The sequence below is a fragment of the Camelus ferus genome, chromosome 5 (genome assembly GCF_009834535.1).
Source record: "Camelus ferus isolate YT-003-E chromosome 5, BCGSAC_Cfer_1.0, whole genome shotgun sequence".
Taxonomy (NCBI): Eukaryota; Metazoa; Chordata; class Mammalia; order Artiodactyla; family Camelidae; genus Camelus; species Camelus ferus.
This window is the reverse complement of record NC_045700.1, coordinates 43,039,859-43,064,191: the sequence shown is the minus strand read 5'-3', so window position 1 is coordinate 43,064,191 and position 24,333 is coordinate 43,039,859. Positions and strand designations below refer to the sequence as shown.

Below are 24,333 nucleotides of genomic sequence, written 5' to 3'. Positions count from 1 at the left end.
TTCTTGCCTGTCTTTTTGATGTAGAATCCACACCCTACACAGACTTCTATACAGGACCTAATAGTTCCCAGTCATCTATGGCTTTCCCTTTTATTCTAACTTAAGATGTCTATCTACTCTGTCAAGAATGACTCTTCCTAGTGCTAGCTTCTCACCCTAAATTTACTGGCCTACACCCGAATATCCCACAGGTGAGTCTGTGATTATGAGTCAGAGGAGAGTGAAACAACTCAGAGAGAGAGAGAGAGCAAAACCTCAAAAATGTCTCTGCTCCTCCAAGTTCACGTGTCCTTCATCTTACACTTGGCTGAGATCCCAGACGTCAATTCTCAGGAACATGGGTGGCTTTGGATATGTACCTGAGCAAATATAATCTTGAAGGATAAATTAAAAACATGGAGCTGGGAGTTAACATACTTGATTTCTGATCTTAACTCTGCCCCTAAATCACACCACTGTGTGATCTTGGGTGAGTCATTATCCCTCAAGGTCTATTTTCTCATTTGTAAAATGAAAGGTCTATAATCTCCAAGTTCTCTTTTAGCTTTGAAATTCTGTTCTTATATTCTGCAAAAATAACTGTCAAATAAATTCCCAGCCATGTTGAAAGGTTTAAGACACTATCCACCGTTATTTATTCATGTCATTTCTCCCCTCCGTTAGTATGGACAATGGAACTTGATTATGTACTCTAAGGCAAAGACATTAGACAGTCACCTATTTAAACTTTTATTCTACTAGGACATGCGAAGGAGCAAGTTAATGCCCCGCTGATTAAAGCACTCTGAAAGACTCATCCATATCAACTTCTCTCACAAACTTAGTGAAGCAGAACCCATCAGCTGAATACCCACTATGACACAGGGATTTACTTAAACATGTTCCTGCAATTAGTTCCAATTCTCACTATCTGAAAAGTTAATATGATCTCCATCTCACAAGATCAGAGAGATTCTTTAACTTCCCCAAAGTCACAGCTCCAATAAATGGTGGTGGTAGAATTCAAATGCAAGAGCTGTGCTTTGGGCTGGCCCACCAGTGAGGAGTTGAGCCTTTTAAGATCTCTGTCTTGGATGGAGGTAATCACAACACACTAGCTGTCACTCCATATTCATGCAGTAAAGCTTTCTACTGCATTTAACAGTGTTCACATTGCACCCTTCTCAAAAGATGGGAAGAAATAGATTTTCCTAGGAATGCTGTCAAATTCATCATATGGGGAAAAAAGAAAATAAAGTCTGTAAGAAAAAGATCATATATATGTATATATGAAAAAGTGTTATCTACTTCATATATCTTGAAAACCTAAAAACCTAGTTAGAAATAAAAATATGTTGATGACCCTATTGTTCTAAGCAAACATAAAAATGAAATGAATAAAAATGAACATTAAGGGAGGGAGGGTATAGCTCAGTGGTGGAGTGCTAGTTTAGCATGCATGAGGTCCTGGGTTCAATCCCAGGACGTCTGTTAAAAAAAAAAAAAAGATATAAAAATGAAGATTAAAATAAATGGAAACTATAGAAACCCAGTTTTAAAACTCTTTCTTCTAAAAATGGAGAGGAATTAGTACTACCAGATAATAAGAGATATTTTATAAAATTACAATAATTAAAGTAACCAAAATGCAATGGAGATTTAGTATATGATAGAGGCAGCATTTCAAGTCAGAGAGGAAAACAGAGATTATTTAATAAATCATGTTAGGACAACTGGCTAGCCAATAGCAGAGGGGGGACTAAATCTGTAATCCCCTTTCTGACATCAATTCATTCAAGATGAACAAAAGATTCAAACATTAAAAAAAAACCATAAAATACCAGAAGAGAGAATTTTCATTCAACATAGTAAATAAAGTAAATGTTTTTATCTCTAAGCCTTCTTGAAATCCCCCCAAAATTACTATAAACAAGGTAATCATCCAAAAGGACAAAAGACCATAATAACAGATAAGAGACAGTACCAAAAATTCTGGAAAATGGAAAACAAAAGACTGGGTGGTGGCTGATCCAGCCAAGTGGAGACAGCTGCAGCCTACATGCCTGCCAACAGTGGAAGTCAAAGAAAGACAGCCCACTCTTATGTGCACAAGAACCACATGGTGATACTGAGCCCAAGCAGATTCTGATTCAGTAAGCCTGGCATGAGGCCTGCAGTGCTGCACTGCCAACAAAGCTCCATGGTAATGTGGATGGAGACAGCTGGTCTAGGGTCCACACCTTTTGAATAGCGAGGTTTTAGAGCAGAGAATGCCAGAAATATTTAAGACCCACAGGCATCAGAACGGGAAGTCGAGGGAGCAGAAGAACCGGTCCTAAGTCTGTATACGAACAGGCAGACCTTCAGACTTGGTCCTCGAGGTCCAGTGACTGCTCTCTGTAGCCCCAGCAGAGGAGGGATGGTTTACTCCTGGAGAGACTGAGTTACAGAGGATCAGATCACTGGGACACTGAGCACAGTGACCAAAACAGAGGACTAAGTGAAAATCTGGAAACCATGCAGGACTTGCAGCTCCATTTCAGTGCTTAACTCTTGGACTGCAGGCAGCAGGCTCATAAGCCCTCAGGCAGGCAAGAGGAAGGTTGTTCTCTAGGGAAACATACTAGTTCAAGACAAAGTACAGTGGACCCTTGAACAACACAAGTTTGAACTGCAGGGGTCCACCTCCAGGCAGATATTTTTCAATAGTAAATATAAAAGTATTACACAATCCACTATTGGTTGAATCTGCAACACAGAGGTACCATGTAAGTTACCTGCGGCCGACTAGAAGTTGTATGTGGATTTTCAACTACACAGAGGGCTGGCGCCCCTACCCTGCATTGTTTAAGGGGTCAACTGTACTCTAAAGGGAAAACAATCATTACTCAAACCACATAAAAATCAAAATCTTCAGCCCAGGAGAAAAATCATACTTAGAGTCAAAGACAAAAAATATTTATAATATACATGAAAAATGGCTAATTTATTTTTGCATAGAGAACTTTTATAAATCAACAAACACTCTCAGAATGACAAAAGTATCAAGGAATTCACAGAAATTTTTAAATGGCTTTAAGACATATGAAAATGTGAATTTCACTTAAAAATAAAGTAAAATGATACCATTTTTCACATAGTCAATTGGCAAACATTTCAAAGTTCTGTTACATGTCACAATACTTTCCTTAGAATATAGACAGGTTTGCCAATACATTATCAAAATTCAAAATGATCCAGCCACTTCACACTAACAGGAGTTTATCCTAAACATTCTTAAATAAGTAAAGATACATGTACAAAAATAGCCATTGTGGCATTGCTTTTAACAGCATTTGACTGAAAATGAACTAAAGATACATTGATAGGGAATTGGTTAAAAAATTATGATAAATATATTGTTATGTAATATATATATAATACACATGTATTAAAATTCTACACAACCATTTAAGTGAAAAATACAAAAGAGCATATATAGTTTGTATTAAATAACATTTATAGACAGATATATGTGTTTGGATAGGCATAGAAAATGTTCCAGAAAACAACTGTAAATGGTCGTCCCTGAAAACAAAGTTTTTTGGGTTTTGTTTTTCTTTTTTTTTGTGGTAGATGGCTTACACTGTTTATTTCTATAATTTTCATGAAGTTTAGTTGATTTACAGCATTGTGTTAGTTTCTGTTGTACAGTACAGTGATTCAGTTTTATACATATATATACAAAACTCTTACTACACATTATTCCAACGTACTGAATGTAGTTCCCTGTGCTACACATTAGGAACTTACTGTTTCATCTATCTTATATACAGTAGTTTATATCTGCTAATCCACAACTCCTAGTTTATCCCTCTCCTGCTTTTCCCCTTTGGTAACCATAAGTTTGTTTTCTATGTCTGTGAGTCTGTTTCTGTTTAATAAATAAGTTCATTTGTATCATTTTTTTAGATTCCACATATAAGTGATACCACATGATATTTGTTTTTGTCTGACTTACTTAGTAGGGGAATCTCTAGGTCCAGCCATGTTGCTGCAAATGGCATTATTTCATTCATTTTTGTGGCTGAGTAGTATTCCATTGTATATATACACCACATCTTCTTTATCCAATCACCAGTCAACACACATTTAGGTTGCTTCCATGTCTTGGAAATTGTAAATAGTACTGCTACGAACATTAGGGTGCATGTATCTTTTCAAATAGAGCTCCCTCTAGATGTATGCCCAGAAGCAGGATTGCTGGATCATATAGTAACTCTATTTGTAGTTTTTTAAGGAACCTCCAAACTGTATTCCATATGGCTGCACCAATTACTTTCCCACCAACAGTGCAGGAGGGTTCCCTTTTCTCCATACCCTCTGTAGCATTTATCATTTGTGGACTTTTGAATGATGGCCAGTCTCACCAGTGTGAGGTGATACCTCACAGAAGTTTTGATTTGCATTTCTCTGATAGTCAGCAATACTGAGCATCTTTTCATATGCATTTTGGCCATTTGTTATGTGAGAACAGTTTTAATTTTCACTGAATACCATATTTTACTGTTTTGACAGTTTTCCACAATAAACATGTATTGATTTTTTTTTAATCAGCTTCCTTCCCAAGAATTATCCTAAGTTGATGATGAAAGGATGATAAAATAAAGAGGATTCTAAAGAGGAGCACGTTAATGCGGTGCCTGGAAGCTGAGATTCCTTTTTCTGTCCAAGAATTGGTTTGGAAGAGATGTTAATTTCATTTGCTACGCTTTCTTTCTGTACCTGAGGAATGAGAATAATAATAATAAAATACAAGTTGTTTTTTAGTTTTAGCCCTGCAACAGCAACAGCAACCATTTAACAAACTTATATCTCATTTATTTCCAACTTATATCTCACTTATTTCTAATGTATTGCCTTAGGCTTACTTAGCCAACAGGAATGGTGAGTCTGGACGTGGATTCTGGGAAGGTACTTGTACTGCAAATTTGCTTTGGAGGCTTGAAGTCAGCATGCTATGAGATCAAACATGACCCAAAAGAGTGTAAACACTACCACATCAGAGGCAGGAGTCAGCAATCTTAAGTAATGTTTGCCTGATGGAAATGAATCTAACCTGATTTATAAACCAATGTACTTCACATTGATTTTCTAATGCCATGAAATATTATTAATGAATAACTTCTTAGCTACTTCTTGTGAACTTAACGGTTTTCAGCTGAAAACCTTGGACACAACTTCCATGAAATACTAAGCAAGATATTACATATAATCACCCATGCATTTCTCATTAAAGTATCACTTCAAGACTTGTTTTTACATATCCAATAAATTTAGTCATTGAATCTAAATTTATGTTTTTTTACCAAATCCATGACTTTACCAAATCCATAATCAATATAGCTTTAAAGCTATACATTTCAAAAAAAAAAAATTCCGCAATGTAAAATTCATTTTCAAAGCGCTACTTTTAAAAAGCCACCCTAGAATGCCTTTATTCTTAGACAACAGATGCATGTTCATGTACTTAAGAGTGATGTGTCATAATATCTGCAACTTACTTTGCATGGTACGGAAGAAAAAATACATATGTAGACAATAAAATGTTAATCATTGAATTCCAGTGATGAGAATGCAAGTGTTCATGGCATTACTTTTTTAGCTTTTCTGTATATCTGAACATTTTCATAGAAGTCAGCAAATTTTAATATGGGCTATTCTGCAGGTATAAGAACAAGACTTTTTCCTAAACAGAAAGGCACGATGAGATAACATGATGACTGGGTGGTAGGATGGGGTGGGCAGACAGCTGTACTGAAGAAAAATATAGTTCTAGATCCTCAGTTACTTGTTGAATCTTGGTTACTTGCTACTTGGTGACTAGTTGAGGAGAAATTTTTCTACTCTCAGAATTGCTTAATCATAAGGTGACTAGTCAAATAATAAATCTTTAGAAAGCCACGTACAAGAAGAGATTTCCCTCATTCATGATTTCTTACACAAGGTAATAACACTTAATGTACCTATAAATGACTTTCATTTGTTATAAAAGAATGTAACAAAACACTCACTATTCATGTTAAGTAAGCCTAAGGCAATGAGTTGAAAAGGGTATAAATACATGAGATATATGTTTGTTAAATAAAGGTTGCAGTAGATGTCAAAAGTTCAATATTCTAAACTTGAATAAATTTCTTACTGCATTTTATGGATTATTATTTCTACTTCCCAGGCAAAGAACGAGTAACATAATGTCTTTCCATGGCAGATATTATTAAATTTCCTTTCGACCCAAAGCCCAAATCTATTCTTCTTTGTTAAACAGCATGTTAAAACAGCTGTTTTCTTTATAGATTAGGACAATTTGTCAAAATTACATCCCAGTTTCTATCAGGTTAAGTCAAGGTGGGACAGGTTTCTCTTACAGTGATGGAGGAGGGGGGTAAATTGGTACGATTTTTCTTGAAAGACTTCAGCAGCATGTATTAAAATTTTAACTTTGTACATCCTCTGACCCAGCAATTCTACTTCTATATGTTAGGTTAGAGTAATACACCTGAGTACAAAGAAGTCTGTGTAAAAATGTTATAGGGAGGGAGGGTACAGCTCAGTGGTAGAGTGTTGTGCCTAGCATGCACAAGGTCCTGGGTTCAATCCCCAGAACCTCCATTAAAAATAAATAAATAAACTTGATTAGCCCACCCTCAAAAAAAACAAAAAATACAAATAAATCTTAAAATGTTAAAAAAAGAATGATGTTACAGTATTGTTTCTAATAACATTCATAAACAGTTAAATAATCCCAAACAATGGAGTAACAGAATATAGTGGCTCTACATTCACCAACACTGGAAAATCTTCAAGACATAATGTTAAGTAAAAAAAATAAGTTTCAGAACAGCACTGAGTGTATCATTCATGTTTTAAACAAAATTTATATTCCCATGTGTGTATGTGTAGGTAAATGCATTGAAATAGCTCTGGAGGAACATATATGTCAACTGTTCCTTCTGGTCACATCTAGGGAAGAAAGCTGGATGGAGGAAACAGAAAATCGAGAATTGCTGCTTTACTTCTGCACTGGGAGTTTCCCACTAAGATTATAGACATATAACACCAGGTAATTTTTTCTAATGATTTTAAGAATGGAAGAGGTTTTATAATTTTAAATGCTCAATATGTTTCAAATACTGGTTATTTCATGGCATTATTATTCATTTCAGACATCAAAACATTTAAAAATCCACAAATTAGAATTAATATATTAGAAAATAACACTTGGTTACTGCTGAGATAATATACTACACTCAAGAGTTCACTGTATATTGTGTTAACTGCATTTCCAAGAATAAGGGAAATTTTTCAAAAATTCCATTTAGAACTAGTGTGAAAACCCCATTATCTCTAGCATGCATAATTTGGAAGAATATTGTTACACACAGCCCCTACAGCTATCAGAAAAGCTCTGAAAAATTTATCCCTCAACTGTAGTGTCATGGCCATTTGAACACTTAAGGTTATGAAATGGTAGCCATAGAACACTGAAGATTTGATCAACAAAACATATTACTTTTAAAGAAAACCATTTTATTACCCTGAGAGTCCAAAAACAGTAGGAGATTTTAACCAAACTGATTTTAAGACATCCTCTTTACAGAAGTAAGCAGAAAGTGATTCAGTATTTTCTCTGTTTTTGGACTCTAAGACATGGGTAGAAACCAGTAAAATCCATGAACAAAAATTGCTAAATAATAAGAGCCAGAAAGCAAATGAAAAAGAATTATCCACAGGAGCATAGGAAGCCTTCAAGAAATTTTTTAAAGGAATTGCAGGCTACAGGACTGCTTTTCAAAAAAAAAAAAAAAAAAAAACAAAGAAGAGAAATGAGGATTCAGAAAGTGATTATAAAACTGAAAAAAAAAAACTACAGAGATAGCAGTAGAACAGAAGGAAAAGATTTTTTAAATAAGATTAAAGCAACATTAAAAGCAAGAAAATAAATGGAATAAACATGAGTGAAAGAGATACCTGGTTGGTAAGCCTGAGGAAAATTAATAAAACCACATGGAATAAAATATATTAAAATATGGTGGAGAAGATGATGGATATGAAAAGCAGGACAAAGAAATCTGACATATGTGTAACTGGTATTCCTGAAGACGAGAGGAGAATAAATGGAATAGAAGATAAACACAAAGATGGAATAGAAAAAAGCTTTCATTAAATAAGAAATATTTAGATTAATATATACATGTTTTTAAGGTGAGTATAACTTTATAAACACAAAGCACAGCAAGTCTTAAAGACATTATTTTCAAAATAAATATGGTATTTCTATATCGCAAACAAACATGCACAGTTCACAACACATGGGTTTTTCAAATCCGAAGTATATGACAGCTCTGATTCCCTGTCTCTAACTACAAATCTTTCAGACTGTCTTTGTTCAAAGAAAAGGACACAGAAGCATTCCAGCAAATGTACACACATCTGCTTGACATCATTAATTTGTTTTCTTTTTAAACCAAAGACATTGTGTTTTGTCCCTTTATTAGTACCTATCCTTATAAAACATTCTCACCAAGTGAATAAGGTGGGAAAGAAAATGAGTGCTTTGACTATGTTCTTTCACTGCTCTTCCCATTCCTTCCTAAACAATTTATTAAATTTTATAGCCAAATCCTAATCAGATTTTGTATATAAATACATATATACACACATACACACACCCCTTTATTCAAGCATGCAAACAGACAACACAAAGAGAGGAAAGATGGTTCCCTGCATAATGACAAGTACCATAGCTTATGTTTTCCTCCACAAGGAATCAATGACCTTAAATAGAATAATGGGTTTTGCTGCACAGACAAGGAGTTAAAGTTGTCTTTCATCTTCACAGTGCAAGTAACTTTTCCTCAATGTACAAAATGGGTAAATACTAACAAGGAGGAAATGTCTGTAGTGCTAGTAATGTCTTGTTTCTAGATGGGGATTCTGATTAGTGAACACATGGGTGTGCTCACTAGTTTGGGATAATTCAATGAGTACATTTAAGTGTACTTTCTTGGACACACAAAATTTAAAAGTTTACATTTGAAAAATAAAGCACTTTTCTAACCATGCCACTAAAGTGTTTCTTAAGCAAGTAATGATTACACATTTGAGTGTAGGGTTTATAGCAAATACTCATTAGAGTATTAGCTGAACGAGGGTTCCACCAAGACAGAATTTTAAGCCAAAGTCAGGGTTCTACGCTCCCCTTCATTATACACACTTGGCAGTCTTCCCCTCCTTCCTCCCTCCCTTTTTCCCTCTCTCCAGTTCTATCTGTCTCTAGCTCTCACTCTCACTCTCACTCTTAGTCTCTCCACAAATCTAAACACTCCTCAGAACCAAAAAGACTGTGTTTAGTTTCACCTGCAAAGATAAATATAATCTGTGTCAACTTCCAAAATGTATCATCACACATTATTTACCTTAGCAGTTCCCACTCAAAGCAACTTCCTGATTCTTTCAGGTTGGCTTTTAAAACAGGGCAGTAAGAAGTTTCTAACAGCTAAGTGTATCCAATTCAAAAAAGCTTTAAACAATTTGAAAGGACTGAAATTCCTCAGCTCTGACCCCTGAGTAAAGAATTAGACATTGGGTGGGGAAAAGGAATCTGGATGGATGAAGAGAAAGCATAACCAGGTTTGGTTCTGCTTTTGGTGCAAACTTTTTAACTCATCTGCAATTCTGAAAAAGAGGGAAACTGCTTGCCAAACAATAAACTGTTGTTTTACAACTGTAGAACTTAATAACTAATTCTATTTCTTTTTTTAAATCAGAAAAAAAAAAGTCTAAAACCATGAAGTTATTTTTGAAAACAGAAAGAACATTTATTTCATATTATTGACTACTTATTGTGGAAACACACCAAAAAATTGAAGTTAGCACAATGTGAGGTGACAGCTCTAATTAACAATCCTTCTAAGTGGTGTAGCTCAAACTCACTATTACCCTGGGAAAGGTGAGTAATAACAGAACAGCTGATAACCAGGACTCAGGACTGAAAAAATAAGGCAGTCACCAATGAGGAGATTCAGTTTATCCAAGATACCTTTGATTTGAAGCAGAGTAGGGGCCGAGCAGAAAGGAGAGGTAAACAGAACATGTGGAATCACTAAGTGAAAAAACCAGCACTTAAAAGGGGGGATAAGCCATCAAATTGGTGACTAGCTGTCCTCTACCCAATCTTCTATGGCTGGACTCTATGCCAAGGTGTGGGCAGGCTGGAGGCAAGGGGCGCAGGTACTGACAGTGGCCAGTATTCTGCCCGCTTAGAAACCCATTGCAAGAGCCCGCCTCTAAGGCAGGCAAGGTCAGAGCACTGGAATTTCATAACACTTGCGGCTTTCGACCTCAAGATCTAGTTTACCTGCTGTGTTTATTTCAGGAGCCCAGCTCTTTCAAATAAACCACAGGTACCTGACACTAGCAAAAGTAAGCTTTACACACTGTAAAACTCAACAAAGCCAGGAACAAAAAATAACATACACAGAAAACCACTCGACTGCCTGAAAACGCCTTAGAAATAACTGCTGGTTAACAAGCGCCACCTGTACATCTATTTTTGTTCTCCTCCCCAGCCCCTTTGCTATTCCGCAAGCAGCCATCTAAGTGTGGGTGCTTAACAAGTGCTGGGGTGAAAGCGGGAGGAAAATAAGACCGTGTGCATGGTCTCGGTAACACAGGGCAAACCTGCTCGGGAGGAATTACCACAACAAGAACAGGTCCTGGGTATCCTCAGCTCCCAGGAGCTCCAACCCACACTTAATGCAAAGCCCTTCAATCACTTTTGTTTTAAAGCCATGAACATCAACAGTGGGGCAGGCAACACATCTCAACCACACAGGATGCTTCTCCCCACAGTACCCTCATTCACCCGGGGGGAGAAGCAGAGTAGCCAGTTTTACTGTGGAAACGGCCCTGGCTGGTGACCAGACCAACTTGGGTTCAACAGAGCAAACAATTAGGTGGGGTGACCAATTATTCCAGTTTTTCTGAGCTGAGGGGTTTCCTGGGACTGTTTCCCCATCCAGATAAATGGGGACCTGGTGGTCACTCGACACCCAGCACTGGGGGTCACATAGTAGACAGGCTCTCCCCAAGAGCCAGACTGCGACCCGAGTGGGTGGCACAAAGAAAGCTGCTTCATTTATCTCTATAGACTTTGATGTCCTGATACGGAAAATGGGAGGTGGAGAGTTTTAGCTCGGCCAATATTTCTCAAAGTGTGGTTTTCAGAACATCTGTGCCCTAAAACAGCATCTGGCAGTGGCGTTCCAAGAGGTGGGGGGGGGGGGGTAGTGTGCCCTGGTGAGGCGAGTATTTTTCACTCTGTAAATTCTGTTTAGAATTGACTACTTCACACGCTGCTAATAAAAAGCAGACCAACTTTTGGTCAATTTTATTGTTTTCTTTTAATCTATAGGTGATGCAGCCCCTTACTGCAATGCACCCGGGGCAGACCTCCCCCATCACCACCCCCTACTCTGATACAACAGTGGTGTCTGACACATGATAGACTTAAATTTTTTTTAATTTGTCTGCTGGGGTGGTAATTAGGTTTATTTGTTATTTTTTTAATGGAGATACTGGGGATTGGACCCAGGATCTCATGCATGTTAAGCATGCACTCTACCATTGAGCTATACCGATCCCTCTAAATATTTTTTGAATGAATAAGTTTTTAATTTGCTTTCAAAGTAGGAAGTCTATGACTCTGCTAAACTATTACTGAATTAAAATACAGGCAATTCTACAGCACTGTGGCTTCATCTTTGTTTTACTTCCTCATTTAAGGGACAACACATCACAAATGTCATTCTTGATTGTCCTAAGATGCCCTCTATCAATGCCGTGTAAATAGTTTAACAGGCCTGTTAAAACTATTTACACGGCAAACTGCATACTTAAGAATTCTATGTTTAAGCTGTATAGAGCTGGAAAAGGGCCTCTAACAGAAAGCAGGTAAAAATCCCTTCTGAACTAAGTCAGTCGGGCTAGGTTAGCCATATTCACACCAAGGAAAATTCAAATTTGGGGGCATAGATATGTTTCTCTTAAGGAAGAAAATACATATATTATTTGCAGTTCATTTTGAACATCTGCATCTTCACAAGTATGATCCCATGGATGCTAGACTGAATTTCTTTCTCCTTAAGGATAAAATTAAGACAATCCAGGAGGGTTAAAATTCTAAAAGAAATCAATAAATGTCCATCCCAAGGCTTTCCTTTTTCTGGGAGGCTCTTACTAAAAAAAAAAAAAAAAAAAAAAAAAAATTGCTGAGCTCTCCAAACAGTAACAATCTCAGCAAAGTACATTACATGAGTATGAGGTGCAGAAGGCCCAGCTCTTCTCTAAACTGCTAGGATTGTTTTCCGCTGACTACAATTGGAAGAATTAGACTGTTCCTTGGAGGTAAAAAAGAGAAAGAGACAGAAGATGAAAAAAGATAATGGGGAAAGTAAAAGTCAAATGACTACGCCAGCAACTCCAGCCAGTGAAAGCAGGAATGGTGTCTCATTCACATTCATGACATAAAGAAAATGCCAGTAAAGGGTTTCAGAAATCTCATGGTAAATTCTCATTTCTGGAAATCAGGGTTCCAAACAACACTTAGAAAGCAACTGGGTGTGTATTTGTGTACCTTCAATAAACCTGAAGAGCAAGTAATCACCACTTCCATGAACTAGGCATTGCCCTAAACACAACATAGGAGTTATCTCAATCTTTGCAACAACCCTATGAGTTTCCGGTGGAAACTCAGCATGAAGAGATTAATTTGCTCCTAGATCTGTGGCTAGCAGATGGCATGGCCAGAATGGAATCTAGGTCTTAAATCAAAATAAATGGCAGATTTGATGTTTACCATTACCAGGGGTTGACTACCCAATCAATTTTCCTGTGAGACCACGTGCAATAAAAAAGGACCATGAGGGCCAGATGGAGCAGTGGGAGACAAGCTGGGATATCAGCATAAAGCATCCCTCCACTGAAGGCACTTTCCAGAGAAAACGCCATCCAGCAGAAGGCCATCTGCCTGGGCTCTCTCTAAGGGCACAACCTCCTGAGAAAGCTTCAGGCTGTAAGTGGTACGCAGCTGCTCACCACTCATCTAACACCCCACCATTAGAAATAGTTTCCTGCCACCAAATACAAGCAAGTCTCTGACCTACAATCCACTATCAACAGTCGAGAAGAAAAGGCTAAGAAGCATTCTCCTCCCTGGACAGGCACAGCGCTGAGAAGACTGGGCCTTCAGTGCCTGTCTAAAGCTCTAAATATTTACTCTCCAGCAGAACAAGCAAACCCTCCAGCTCCAAGATCAAATACATAAACAGGTCCGACTGCCTCTATAAGCCGCACCCTCTCCCGCCCCACTCCCCTCCCCACCACACACACAACACAGGAAATTACATCACAGAACACTACTCCTCAAGTAATACTAAATACCGTACTGTGCTGCGTTATCAATTATTTTTTACTCAGTGTATAGTTTTAAGAACCAGTTTTTATTGAGTTCCATTTAACTACACTTTCGCAGTCTTCCAATATCACAAAGTAGGCACGGTCCCCATTTTACAAGTCAGGAGACCAAATTTCAGAGAGTATTGTGTCCAGTGCTGAATGAGACAGGGTAGTGTTGAGATTTAAACCCCAGTTCCACAGTCTTTCTGATACCCCATTCATTTTCCTTTTTAATTCTAGTTAGGAATATACATTTCTAATTAATTCCTAGAAATGTACATGACAGTGACATAATTTAGACGCACTGTTCCCCTCAAGTGTATCCACGCACTCAGATACACACGTTCCCACTGACTCACATGCCCTTAAATTCTCTTAATTCATCATGCCAACGTGACTGATTGCTTGGTTCTCAATTTTCTTTCACTCAAGCTATTGTGTCCAAACCTGCCTCTCTGCTTAAACCACCAAGTCACTTCATTCTGCTTTGAAATGGTGATCTATTAAGACAAGATCTACAGAGTCACTTAGACTAGCTGGCAGCTTTTACTCTGATACTTGCCAAATTGTGTCCCCAACAAGATTTTCATTGGCTTTCTCTATCCCCTCCCCCACTCTTATCTCTGTGCTGCTCCTCTGCTCTGCGTTTTTTTAAAGGATCTGTATCGAAGAAAAGCAGAAGGAAGTAGGGGTGGGGGCAGAAAGAGAGAGAAAAGGAGAAAGAGTGAAAGAAAGAGAAAGAAGGATGGGAGGGAGGGAGGAAAGAAGAACCACAGTCACAGCTTCAGGACTGAAACAATAGTTTGTAACCTAAAACGCCCAAAGATAAGATGTGACGTTTATTTAGACGTTGGCAAATCACAAACAAATGTTATTCCTAGGTCACTGTGAGAAAAAGGCTACCTAGTAAAGGAATGCATCCTTTATCCTGCAATGAAAAACCACTTGCATATCTCCAACCCTACCGCTGCCAAAAACAATCCCCACAATCCGATTCTGAGGTAATAAAAGCAAAAGGAGGAACAGGAAGCAGGAGTGGTCCAAGAGAGGTTCATTTTGAAGGCTAGCACTGAGGAAAGGAACATCTTCCTTAGAAAAAAAGAAAAAAACTGCCCCCAATACTCTCATAAATGAATGGTGGAAAGCAGTGTTTTGTACAGCAACTCAACATTAGTATAAAGTTTGAAAACTACTTTTCAATAATATGTCCCTGCCATTGCATGCAATCGACTGCCTTGTAGTACGCAGCATTTAAGTAAAACCATGTGCAATTTTTCAAGTGTTTAAATCATTTGCTTACAAAAACAGGTGTAAAATTAAACTGAAAAGTAGGGAGGAAGGTCAGATCTGATCTTCCACAGCAAAAGTTTCCATATGAAATATCTCTGGCCAAGGTCACTTGCCTTACTAGAATTCTATCCTATCATCCTGATTTGCTTTAAATGGATTGTGAACTCACTAGGATGCTTTTACTTGAGTCCTAGGGTTTCTCTGAAACTACACAGAGGGCTTTTCCAAAGACACTTAGCTCTCCATTTCTATACATGCCAAGTCACTATTATTAAATTGCCATATTCACAAATGGACTAAAGGATGTTGTTTGGTTGAAGTGCCTTCCAAAAAGGTCCAGGGTACGTGAGTGCTCTCTGGCCTTCAATTTTCCTTCTATCAACCCTCACCTCCCACCCACCCATGCTAGATGGTCCTGGAGAGAAGAGGAGCTCTCCTAGATCCCAAGGGGATTATTCATTTCAAAACAAACAAACAGAAAATGATGCTTGATGGAACTGAGATCAAGAGGACTGGGATGTTTATTCCTAACTAGAAAACTATCATGCCTAGAAAAATGAAACCAGGTATTTCTAGTAAGTAACTTTTCCTTTTAGTCAGTGAATTTTCTGGAATTTCTTTATCATTATTATTATTATTAGTTGTGGTAAAATACACATAAAACTTACCATCTCAAACATTTTAGGTATACAGTTTAGTGGCATTAAGTACATCCATTCACTTTGTGCAATTACGTGACTATCTCTTTGAGGCCCTGCATTTAATTCTTTTGGGCATGTACCAGAAGTAGAATTGTTAGATCGTATAGTAATTCAATTTTTAAGTTTTTGAGGAACCTCTATAGTGTTTTCCACAGTGGCTGTGCCATTTTACATTCCCACCAACAAGGCACAGGGTTCCAGTGTCTCCACATCATGACCAATACTTGTTATCTTCCTTCTTGCTTGCTTGCTTTCTCTCTTTTTTTTTTTGATAGCAGCCGTCCTAATGGGTGGGAGGTGGTATCTCACAGTGGTTTTGATTTGCATTTCCTTAATGATAAGTCTAATAAATCACTTTTACCCACGTGTTCAGAGACACAATATAAAGATGTTTAGGATCTATCTCTCGAGTTTCCTTTCATAAAAATCCATGTATTCCTAATCCCTCAAAATTTTCTGCCTCATTATCCAAAACGAAGTCAGGATTATTATCTGCTTCAGCCTCTTGAACACATCCCTTCCAATATATAGACTCTGAGACGCTTCCTTAGGTTGGGAGGAGAGGCAGGAGGCAGAAAGAAATAAGAGTATAAACACATGACCACAGAAACAGACCAACACAAGACCATTCTGCATTAAACAAACAAAAAAAAATTCAAAAGCCACCACTTCCTACCCAAAAACTTGGGATGCTCATCCCAAGAGGAAAATATATATGAATTCATAGAAAGTGAAACACAAATGATGAATCAGTATTTGAAATAAGTTCATCATAAATAGTATAAAACATTCACATTATAACAGTAACATTTCTTTCAACTTTCAAAGCAAGAATTTCCTCAAATAATAATCTGCACACTGATAAGGAAGCTCAAATGCACGTAATCTTTCTGGACACCAATGTGACCATCTGTATCTATCAAGAACACTAAAATATTTATCTATAGGCTTAAAAACACCACTTCTAGGAAACACTCCTTAGGAAGTCATCAGGAATTGAAAGATGTACCCACACAAACTGGAAAGAGCCTAAATGTCCAACAATAATTTGGGGACAGTTAAATGAATTATGGTATATCCATAGTGCAGAATAATGTACCATCAATGAAAGTACTTTTGAATGAGTTTTAATTACATAGGAAATGTTCAGATTACATCATTAAAGAGCAAAAGGCTGCATATACGATTATAGATAAACACACACACAGAGTATGAGCTCATGGTTTTTCCTTTAAAATCACCGTATTTACTAGGAGATCACCAAAATGATTAGGAGATCAAGAAACCTGGTTCCAAATACCTACCTTGCTTTTTTAAGCTGTGTTGTAAAGTTAGGTGTATTTCCTAAATTTTCAATCCTTAATGTCATCTGTAAAGTATTCAGAAAGTTAGTATCTACCTGGTAAGGTTTTGGGGGAGGATTAAGTAAAGTAAATCATGCAAACTAATAAACACTTATTAGGAAATAAATATTAGTCATTATTTTCAAAATTAAAATTGAAAGTTATCCAGTAAAAACCACAGTCATCTGCAATAGTCAAACATAAAACAAAACACATAGTGAGCTCTGAGTCACAACTTCAGAGCAAGCGCCCTGGGCACTCAGTCCTCCACAGGAGTACTAATAAGCCACCCCAAAAGTGACATTGTGAGAGTCACCATTTTGTGCTCCCTCAGGCCACAGCACAGGCATATGGGAAAATCAATAAAAAGTATGGTGACAGGAAAAAGTGACAACAAAAGAGATTATGAAATCTTTTTTTTAAAGGGGGATGTTAAGACTAAGGGATCAGAAAAATAAAACTTTAGGCATAAAGAACATAAAGATTCTCAGAGCATAATATCAGAGGATCCTTGTAATATCAGTGGCAATCTTGCTAACCTCTTACTTTTACAAAGAAAGAAAAATGGCTCCATAAGAACATCATGTCACACACTAGTTACTAGCAAACAAATCTGGAAACTTTGGTATCCTGACTCAAAAGTGCTTAAGAAATGAACTGATCAAATGAAGATGGGAGAGGGGTAAAAACAATGTAATTTTGAGGACCATGGCTTTGTAAGGAACAGATGACCAATGACTTTAGAAAATCTGCTTTGCCTAATGATGGAAGACGGAATGTAAATGCATGTAATAAATACTTAAAATCTTCCACGTATAGCACAGACATAGAGTCTGGTGCTCACCAACAAAGTGTTATCAGGTGAGTAAAACAGGTGATGAAAGCCTGAGGCAGCTTCAGTCATCTACTATAAAGCCATGGGGCTGGTCTGTGATGGAAGACATTCAACTGAAATTCCATTTTCCTTCCACTGCCACCTGCCTTCCCCATCAGAGAAGAGAAACCACTTCTGAAATACCTTACTGACTAGAATTCAGGAGGAAAAAAAAATCTAACCCTGTCTACAGAGAATTCAGATACTCTGAACAGAAAAGTCTTAAGTGAACTCAGGGTGTTAATTTCATCAATCCAATGACATTAAATCATCTGTGATCATTTAAACTTCTCACCTGCCTTCCCCACCATTCTAAGGTGTTGACCTTTAAAAGTAATGTTATGCCTATCAACCTAGGACAAATAGCTACCGTACTGCACCCTATAAATGCAAGCCTTTTATTTTGCAAGATGAGAAAGCTGTATTACAGTTCTGCAAAGAATACCATCCCTTTGATTTAAGGTTGTTTTCCAACAAAACATCCATTGTAACCCAATTTTTTCTATCCTAGTCAGAAATTGTAGGAGTCAACCTATTTATGTCTGACCCAAACTCTTGCCTCTTACACTAGTCTGGCAAAGCAGGTATCCATAGTTCGAATCTGAATCACAGCATCACTTAACAAATGAAATAGGTACATTTATAGAGGTAAATATCTAGGACGAATTGCACCAGAAAAACCACGTTTGTATGCAAGTTGTTCTCAAGTACTTTGTCTTGGGCCATTCCAGCTGCTAAAACAAAATACCAGAGGCCGGGTGGCTTATATATAACAGAAATTTCTCTCTCATAGTTCGGGAGACTGGGAAGTCCAAGATCAGGGCACCAGCAGATCTGGGGTCTGGCGAAGGCTATCTTCCTGCTTCAGGGACAGCCATCTTTTTCCTGTGTCCTCCCTCACATGATGGAAGGGGTGAGGGGGATCTCTAAACCAATACACAAGGTCTCCACACTCATGACCTAGTCACCTCCCAAAGTCCCCACCACCTCCTATGACCATCACCTTGGTGGTCAGGACTGCAACTTATAAATTTTAAGGGGACATAAACATCCAGTCTAGTGCACTCTCCACTCAGCTAAAACATTCGATGACATCAGTCTCTTCATTACAAGATTCATTGTGTACAGCACAGGAGCATCCTTCAGTTATGAAACTCACCTGACATCCCACTTCATCCTGGCAGTCCCCTTTCCCCTCTAACCATCAGGAATACATTCTCACTCATTTTCTTTCTCCTTCCTCTTCTCTCCCCAATGGCCTCCCCCTAGACTGCTGACAAGGCAAAGCTATTAAATAACCCTTAAGAAAAACTGACCCACTGGCCAGACATTCCCTCTGACACCGTGTGACACTGTTGTTCCTTGATGATTTGGGGGCAGTAGGTCATTATTTGGCTGAATGAGCCAGGTAAGACTGGTGTCAGCCTTCTGAAGAATGACAGGTTTCACATAGCTCGGCACCTGGAAAGGCAACCTGACAGGAATGAGCTTCTTGTTTCTTAACTAGTCCTCACAAGAGAGGCCAGGTATCCTCTGGGATCCATCTAAAAAAAGGTCTGCAGAAAGAGAGCAACTGCTTTCTCTGTAGAATCTCCTTTGTTGGTTATTCTGAAATACTGTAGCTTTTTGGAGTACAAATGGTAATAGCCCCAAAGATTCTTTTAACTTAAATTGTAATTGGAAAAATACAAGAAACAAAACCACTGGCTAGAATATTTGTATGAGAAAAACCTCTTTATTCCTAGATAACTGATTTCTACCTGCAAAAAAATAACGTTCAGCCTGCTTCTAAGTCTCATGAGATGATAATTACTAGACTTCACTATAGGAATCAGATAATTGGAAAGGTGTAAGCAACCTTAGATTACAAAGGCCATCTGCTTCACTGCATAGGTGAGAAAATCAGGCAGAGAGGAATTAGGTGGCTGCCCCAGTGGGAGGTAAGTTTGACTAGAACTTAAATATTCTGAGTCTCAATCAGCAGTTTCTGCATCTCTCTCCTAAACCCATCATGAAAAAAAGCATCAACGTCACCTTTTATAACAATAACTCAAAAATACTGTATTCTCAAACAGAAATTCAGCAGAACTTTAATCCCACATTTATGAATACTATAGCAATACATATTTTTTTAAAGTGAATTTAGAAGAGGCATTTATTATCATTCCAGAGAATGGCTTCCTGAGCCTAAACAAGCATTAAAACAAGAAAATTCCTCAAATAGATGATAATGCTACATTATTAAATAATATTTTGTTCCTTGTCATCAAGCCAACAACATAATATAATGGCATACACCACAATTTCATTCTAGGAGAAATTATCCAGGGTTGCTTTTGCTTTTTTTTTTTAAACAACAGATACTTTACTCAAACAGGTAATATATCTATGGTGGCACTTCTGGTCCCCACCCAGAGCTAAGTGTAGTATAAAGGCTATGCTAAAAATGACCAAGCTTTGGGCTATTTACAGACTCAGCCAAAAGTCATTGAAATTAGGCTGCCCCAATTTTAACCAGCCATGCTGGGCATTCATACTGTTGTCCATATGGTACCATAAAATGGCACTGTTCTGGCCACCAGTATCTTCAATGCCAACATCCCAACAGTGGTGGTGAAAATTGAAAGAAGACTGCTCAGTTGGGCAAAGCCAGATTCAGTCAATTTTTTAGTGTTTCTCTTCACAGAGAGAAATATATAAGATTGAGGAAAAGAAATACAAATTCACATTTTTTGCCTCAAAAAGAGCATTAAAGACCCCCATTTAATAGAAAGGAAGGCCTTGGATAATCAGGTATTCATAGATATGCTCTCAACTTGGAAATAAGTGACAACAGAAGCATAAAAGGAATAGACTCCTGAGGGAATTATTCATCACAAAAGCATTTCATTTTACAAAAGGATTCACAACCAGTTTCTTTAAATCCCGTTACCTACTACAGAATACTGCAAAAAAAGGATACTTAATGTACAACATATTAGAAGGGTACTGAAAGTGAGCTGTCTCAGTGCCAACAACATCGGCTGGTTCAGTTACACTGATTCAGGTCCTGGATGGATGCTGAGACGAGGCCACAGGTTGGATGCCTGAATGTGTCACTGAGGTCTGAGAAGAGGGAAAATATGTAGAACTTGTAATTCTGAAGACAACCATACCCTTGGATTTTCAGAGAATCAAGAGAGTTTGAATGGTTAAAGACAGAGCTATCACTAGGAAGAAACAAAGTAGAAACCCGTCCGAAAGTCAGAAGCAGCCTGTGGAATATGGGCCATGTTGGATTATTATGCTGAACATTAATCATAAACTTTCACTTTCCAAACAGGCCATTCAATCACTTCTACTTGGCTCAATGGCCTGAAAGAAACTGACCAACTCTCTACACATCAACACAAGGACATTTGCTATGACTGATAGTTGAAGTCAGCTGACTCCTTCCTATAAATTCTAAGTCAAGTCCTGGGAGAATACAAAGGAAAAAAAGATGTTCAGGAAAGAGGGAAAATGAACTTCCAGTTTTCAACTATTACATCAGTTTTTAGTTAAAAAAAAAAAAAAAGCTGAAGTACAAAGCTATCTCCATTCTCTAATAGACTTATTTTTTTCCAACCTCATGAACAGCCTGGAATCAGCTTTCTGTATACAGGTCAATAGCTGACATGCTTTTGTTTTCCAAAACATAAGACTATGCATTTCTTTCAAATGCACTAGGTAGCTTAAAAACGCACTAGGTGGCTCATAAAAGTGAGCCCAGGCAGAATTTAGCAGCCAGAATTGATCTGATGTCATCTGGCAACTGTGTGTGCAGCCCCTACTATGTGTCACCCCCTGTTCCTGAGAGGCTCTTTTTGGAGAGATGGTAAGGTTAGATATGAGTTCCTATTTTCTGTAAGTAAACATATGCTCTACAAGCAACTCTAACCCTTTAAACGCACCCACTTTTTCACAGGGAGTCTCAGGGCTGGACAGGATCAATGACGTATCCCTGCTAGATTCCAATCATTTAAAAATAGGTCTTTAAATATGTTCCTTTATGCACGGCAATCTCTGCATGTCAACAGCTGACTTAGTTCTCAAGCAACAATATTGCCCATCGAAAAATACACCTTCCTTAAACAAAAGATACTTTTTGTTCCCATGAAGCATTGTCTGTTGCCATTTCCAGCAACAAATAACACAAAAGACAAATTCTGCCATCCTCAATAGTGGTTTTGGACAAACAGAAACAGCAAAATAAACAGAACAAAAGCATAAGAAACAAAACCAAGGTGAGCCGGGGGCAGGGGAGGAGGGGAGGAGTGTAAGTGAGAAGTGGAGTCTACACGCTGTGATCTGAGAAATTCAGCCTTTCCTGATGAATGGGGGACAGGGAGGGGAAAGGAAGGGAAGCTGAGGTTTTCAGTTGAGAAAAAGAAGTGTGTGCTGCTGTCCCGGTTTTGTTTCAACAGCACCCGGAGAATGCGTGGCAGGCAAAATCTAGTTCGGTGACTAAGAGTGATTCAATTAGAGTAACACAAGTTTGTTTATGACACAATGGAGCTACCCAACCAAATCCGGGAATTACACAAACAATAATGTGGCAATTCTTTAAAACTGTTTAAGTGCGTTCTGGTACCAAATTAAAGTTTATGGTTATTCATAGGACACATCAAATCAACTTAATATCGCCATTCTGCAGGCTGTGCACCGTCCTGTCATACCCTCTTTTAAAGAAATTGCTAATGGCCCGGAGTGCTAGAAACCTAAGAACTATTGTTACCTATTTCTCAGCACTCTGCTCCTGATACTCAGTGTCACTGATGGAAACCAAATAGCGGCCAAAAGCCCTGGTGAATTCTTCTGAAACGCAGTCCGGGCAATCTGTGTGCGGGGGGAGGGGGGAAGGATTTGGAAGTGTGCGCGGTTCCTCCGCCCTCCGGGCCGCGCGTCCGGAACGTTCCTGGCTGTCAGGTGGGTGACGACCAGGCTCGGCGGGGAAGCCCTGCCTGGCAGGGCCGCGTGCCCGCGGGCTGAAGAGGGACAAGCCTCGCGGAGTGCGGCGAGTCCGGCGGCCGGCCGTCGCTCACCTTTGTTCGCCTACCCTCGCCGCGAGGAGAGCGCGGGCCGAGGAGCAGTCGTCGGGGCGACCCCAAAGCTCCGCGGGCCCTCCCCAGCGCCCCGGAGGAAATCCGGAGGCAAGCCAGACCCTCTCCGGCTCATGGAACCGCAGCCAGGCTGACGGGTCAGCAACCCCTTCCCGGACACAAAGATTGGGAGGCGTGAGCAGCAGCGCTGGGGGCGCGGGTGCGTGCGCCACGGAGCACGCGAGTGTGCGTGTGCGCGCCAAGGGTGTGCACGCGAGGGTGTGCGGGGGTGTGTGTGTGTGTATGTAGGGGGAGGGGAGGAGCGCTCGAGCCCTTCTTACCTCTCGAAGATGAGCCGTACCATGAAGATGCAGAAGGCCAAGGGGAAGGCGAGGTAGAGGTCCTCAGCCTGCGGGAAGGTGGCTTCCTCCGTGTTCTTCAGGTCCGCCCAGGTGACATTGTGCGGGAGCCAAAACCGCTCGTTCCAGAACCAGGCTAAGATCCCTGCCATCTTGCTTTGTCCACTCCGGTCCTGGGCTCCCGCGGCCCGCCGAGCTCTCCGCCGCGCAGGGCGCCCGGGGATGTGCGCGCGGCTGGCCCAAGCCTGCGCCGCCGCCGACGCCTCCTCCTCCGCGGCCGCTGCTCTCGAAGGCTCGCGGCGAGCCCCGGTTCTCTCCTCCCTCACGCCGCGTTGGGGAAAGGAGCCGCCTCGCCCGTCACATGGCAGCCCGGGCCTCTGGCCCTGATTGGCTCGTCCTCGCGTCAAGCAGCGAGGCACACGCGGCCCGCTTGCCCACGCCCGGAGGGCAGGGCGCAGCGGCTGCGCCCTGGGCGCAGGGGCATGGATCGCGGGAGTGCTGCCCGGCCCTGCGCTCACAGTGCCCTCGCGCAGAGCTTAGGACAGCAACCCAAGGCCGGCCACTCGAATCCCCTCCAGCCCCCGGCTGGCTCACACATGCTCAAAACGCCGGCTCCTGCCCCCCTAGAGTTTCAGGAGTCTCAGCTTCTCCTGCGCCTGCAGGCGCCTGGGAGGCAGGCTAGGGGTTGGGGCAGGTCTTCAGAACCACCCTTGCTGAGAGAACCACCCAGCAAAAGGAGAAGTAGGGGCGCACAGAGCAAAGGAGGAAGAAGTAGCAGGGAAAAAGTCATCCACTCCAGCACTTGGAGAAGGACGGTGAAAATCAGAAACTGGGGCAGGATGGTTTGGCAAGAGCCATATGCCTCCACCCTACCCTCTTCTTTCCGCCATCTCTGACCTTCCAGCCTGGTTTTGCTGCTGCTCCTTACCACAACCGCTCCCCCAGGGAACAAGGCCTGATATTTTAATTTATGAGGTGGTGGGAAAAATTAGGCGCTTAATTGCTATTTGATAATGATGAGATGATGTTGATGATGGTAACAACCGCAGCATTCTGTGAAACCGCTCCACTAAAAGAACCTCCCGGACAACGGGGCCAGACCACATTTTGGCTTGGCAGGTCAGTGGAGAACCTCCACTCCGCTACTTACAGCCTCATTATTTCCCCCTTCTGAATCTGAAACCTTTAAGGCCTTAGGCCTGGGAGGCCTTCCCTAGGCGCCTTCACTCA

At 39.9% G+C, this 24,333-nt stretch overlaps 1 protein-coding gene across 2 annotated transcripts in view; it reads right to left on the bottom strand.

The window, feature by feature from the left end:
• CERS6 (ceramide synthase 6) overlaps positions 1 to 23,690 on the bottom strand; it is a 278,615-nt gene extending 254,925 nt beyond the window's left edge. Inside the window, exon 1 of one of the 2 annotated variants that reach the window (XM_032479628.1) lies at positions 23,086 to 23,690. In XM_032479628.1, the coding sequence (XP_032335519.1) occupies positions 23,086 to 23,255 (170 nt within the window). In that variant the 5' untranslated portion in view covers positions 23,256 to 23,690. The remainder of the gene's footprint in view (positions 1 to 23,085) is intronic. The other variant, XM_032479629.1, reaches the window with a different exon arrangement.
• Positions 23,691 to 24,333: the final 643 nt, after the last annotated feature.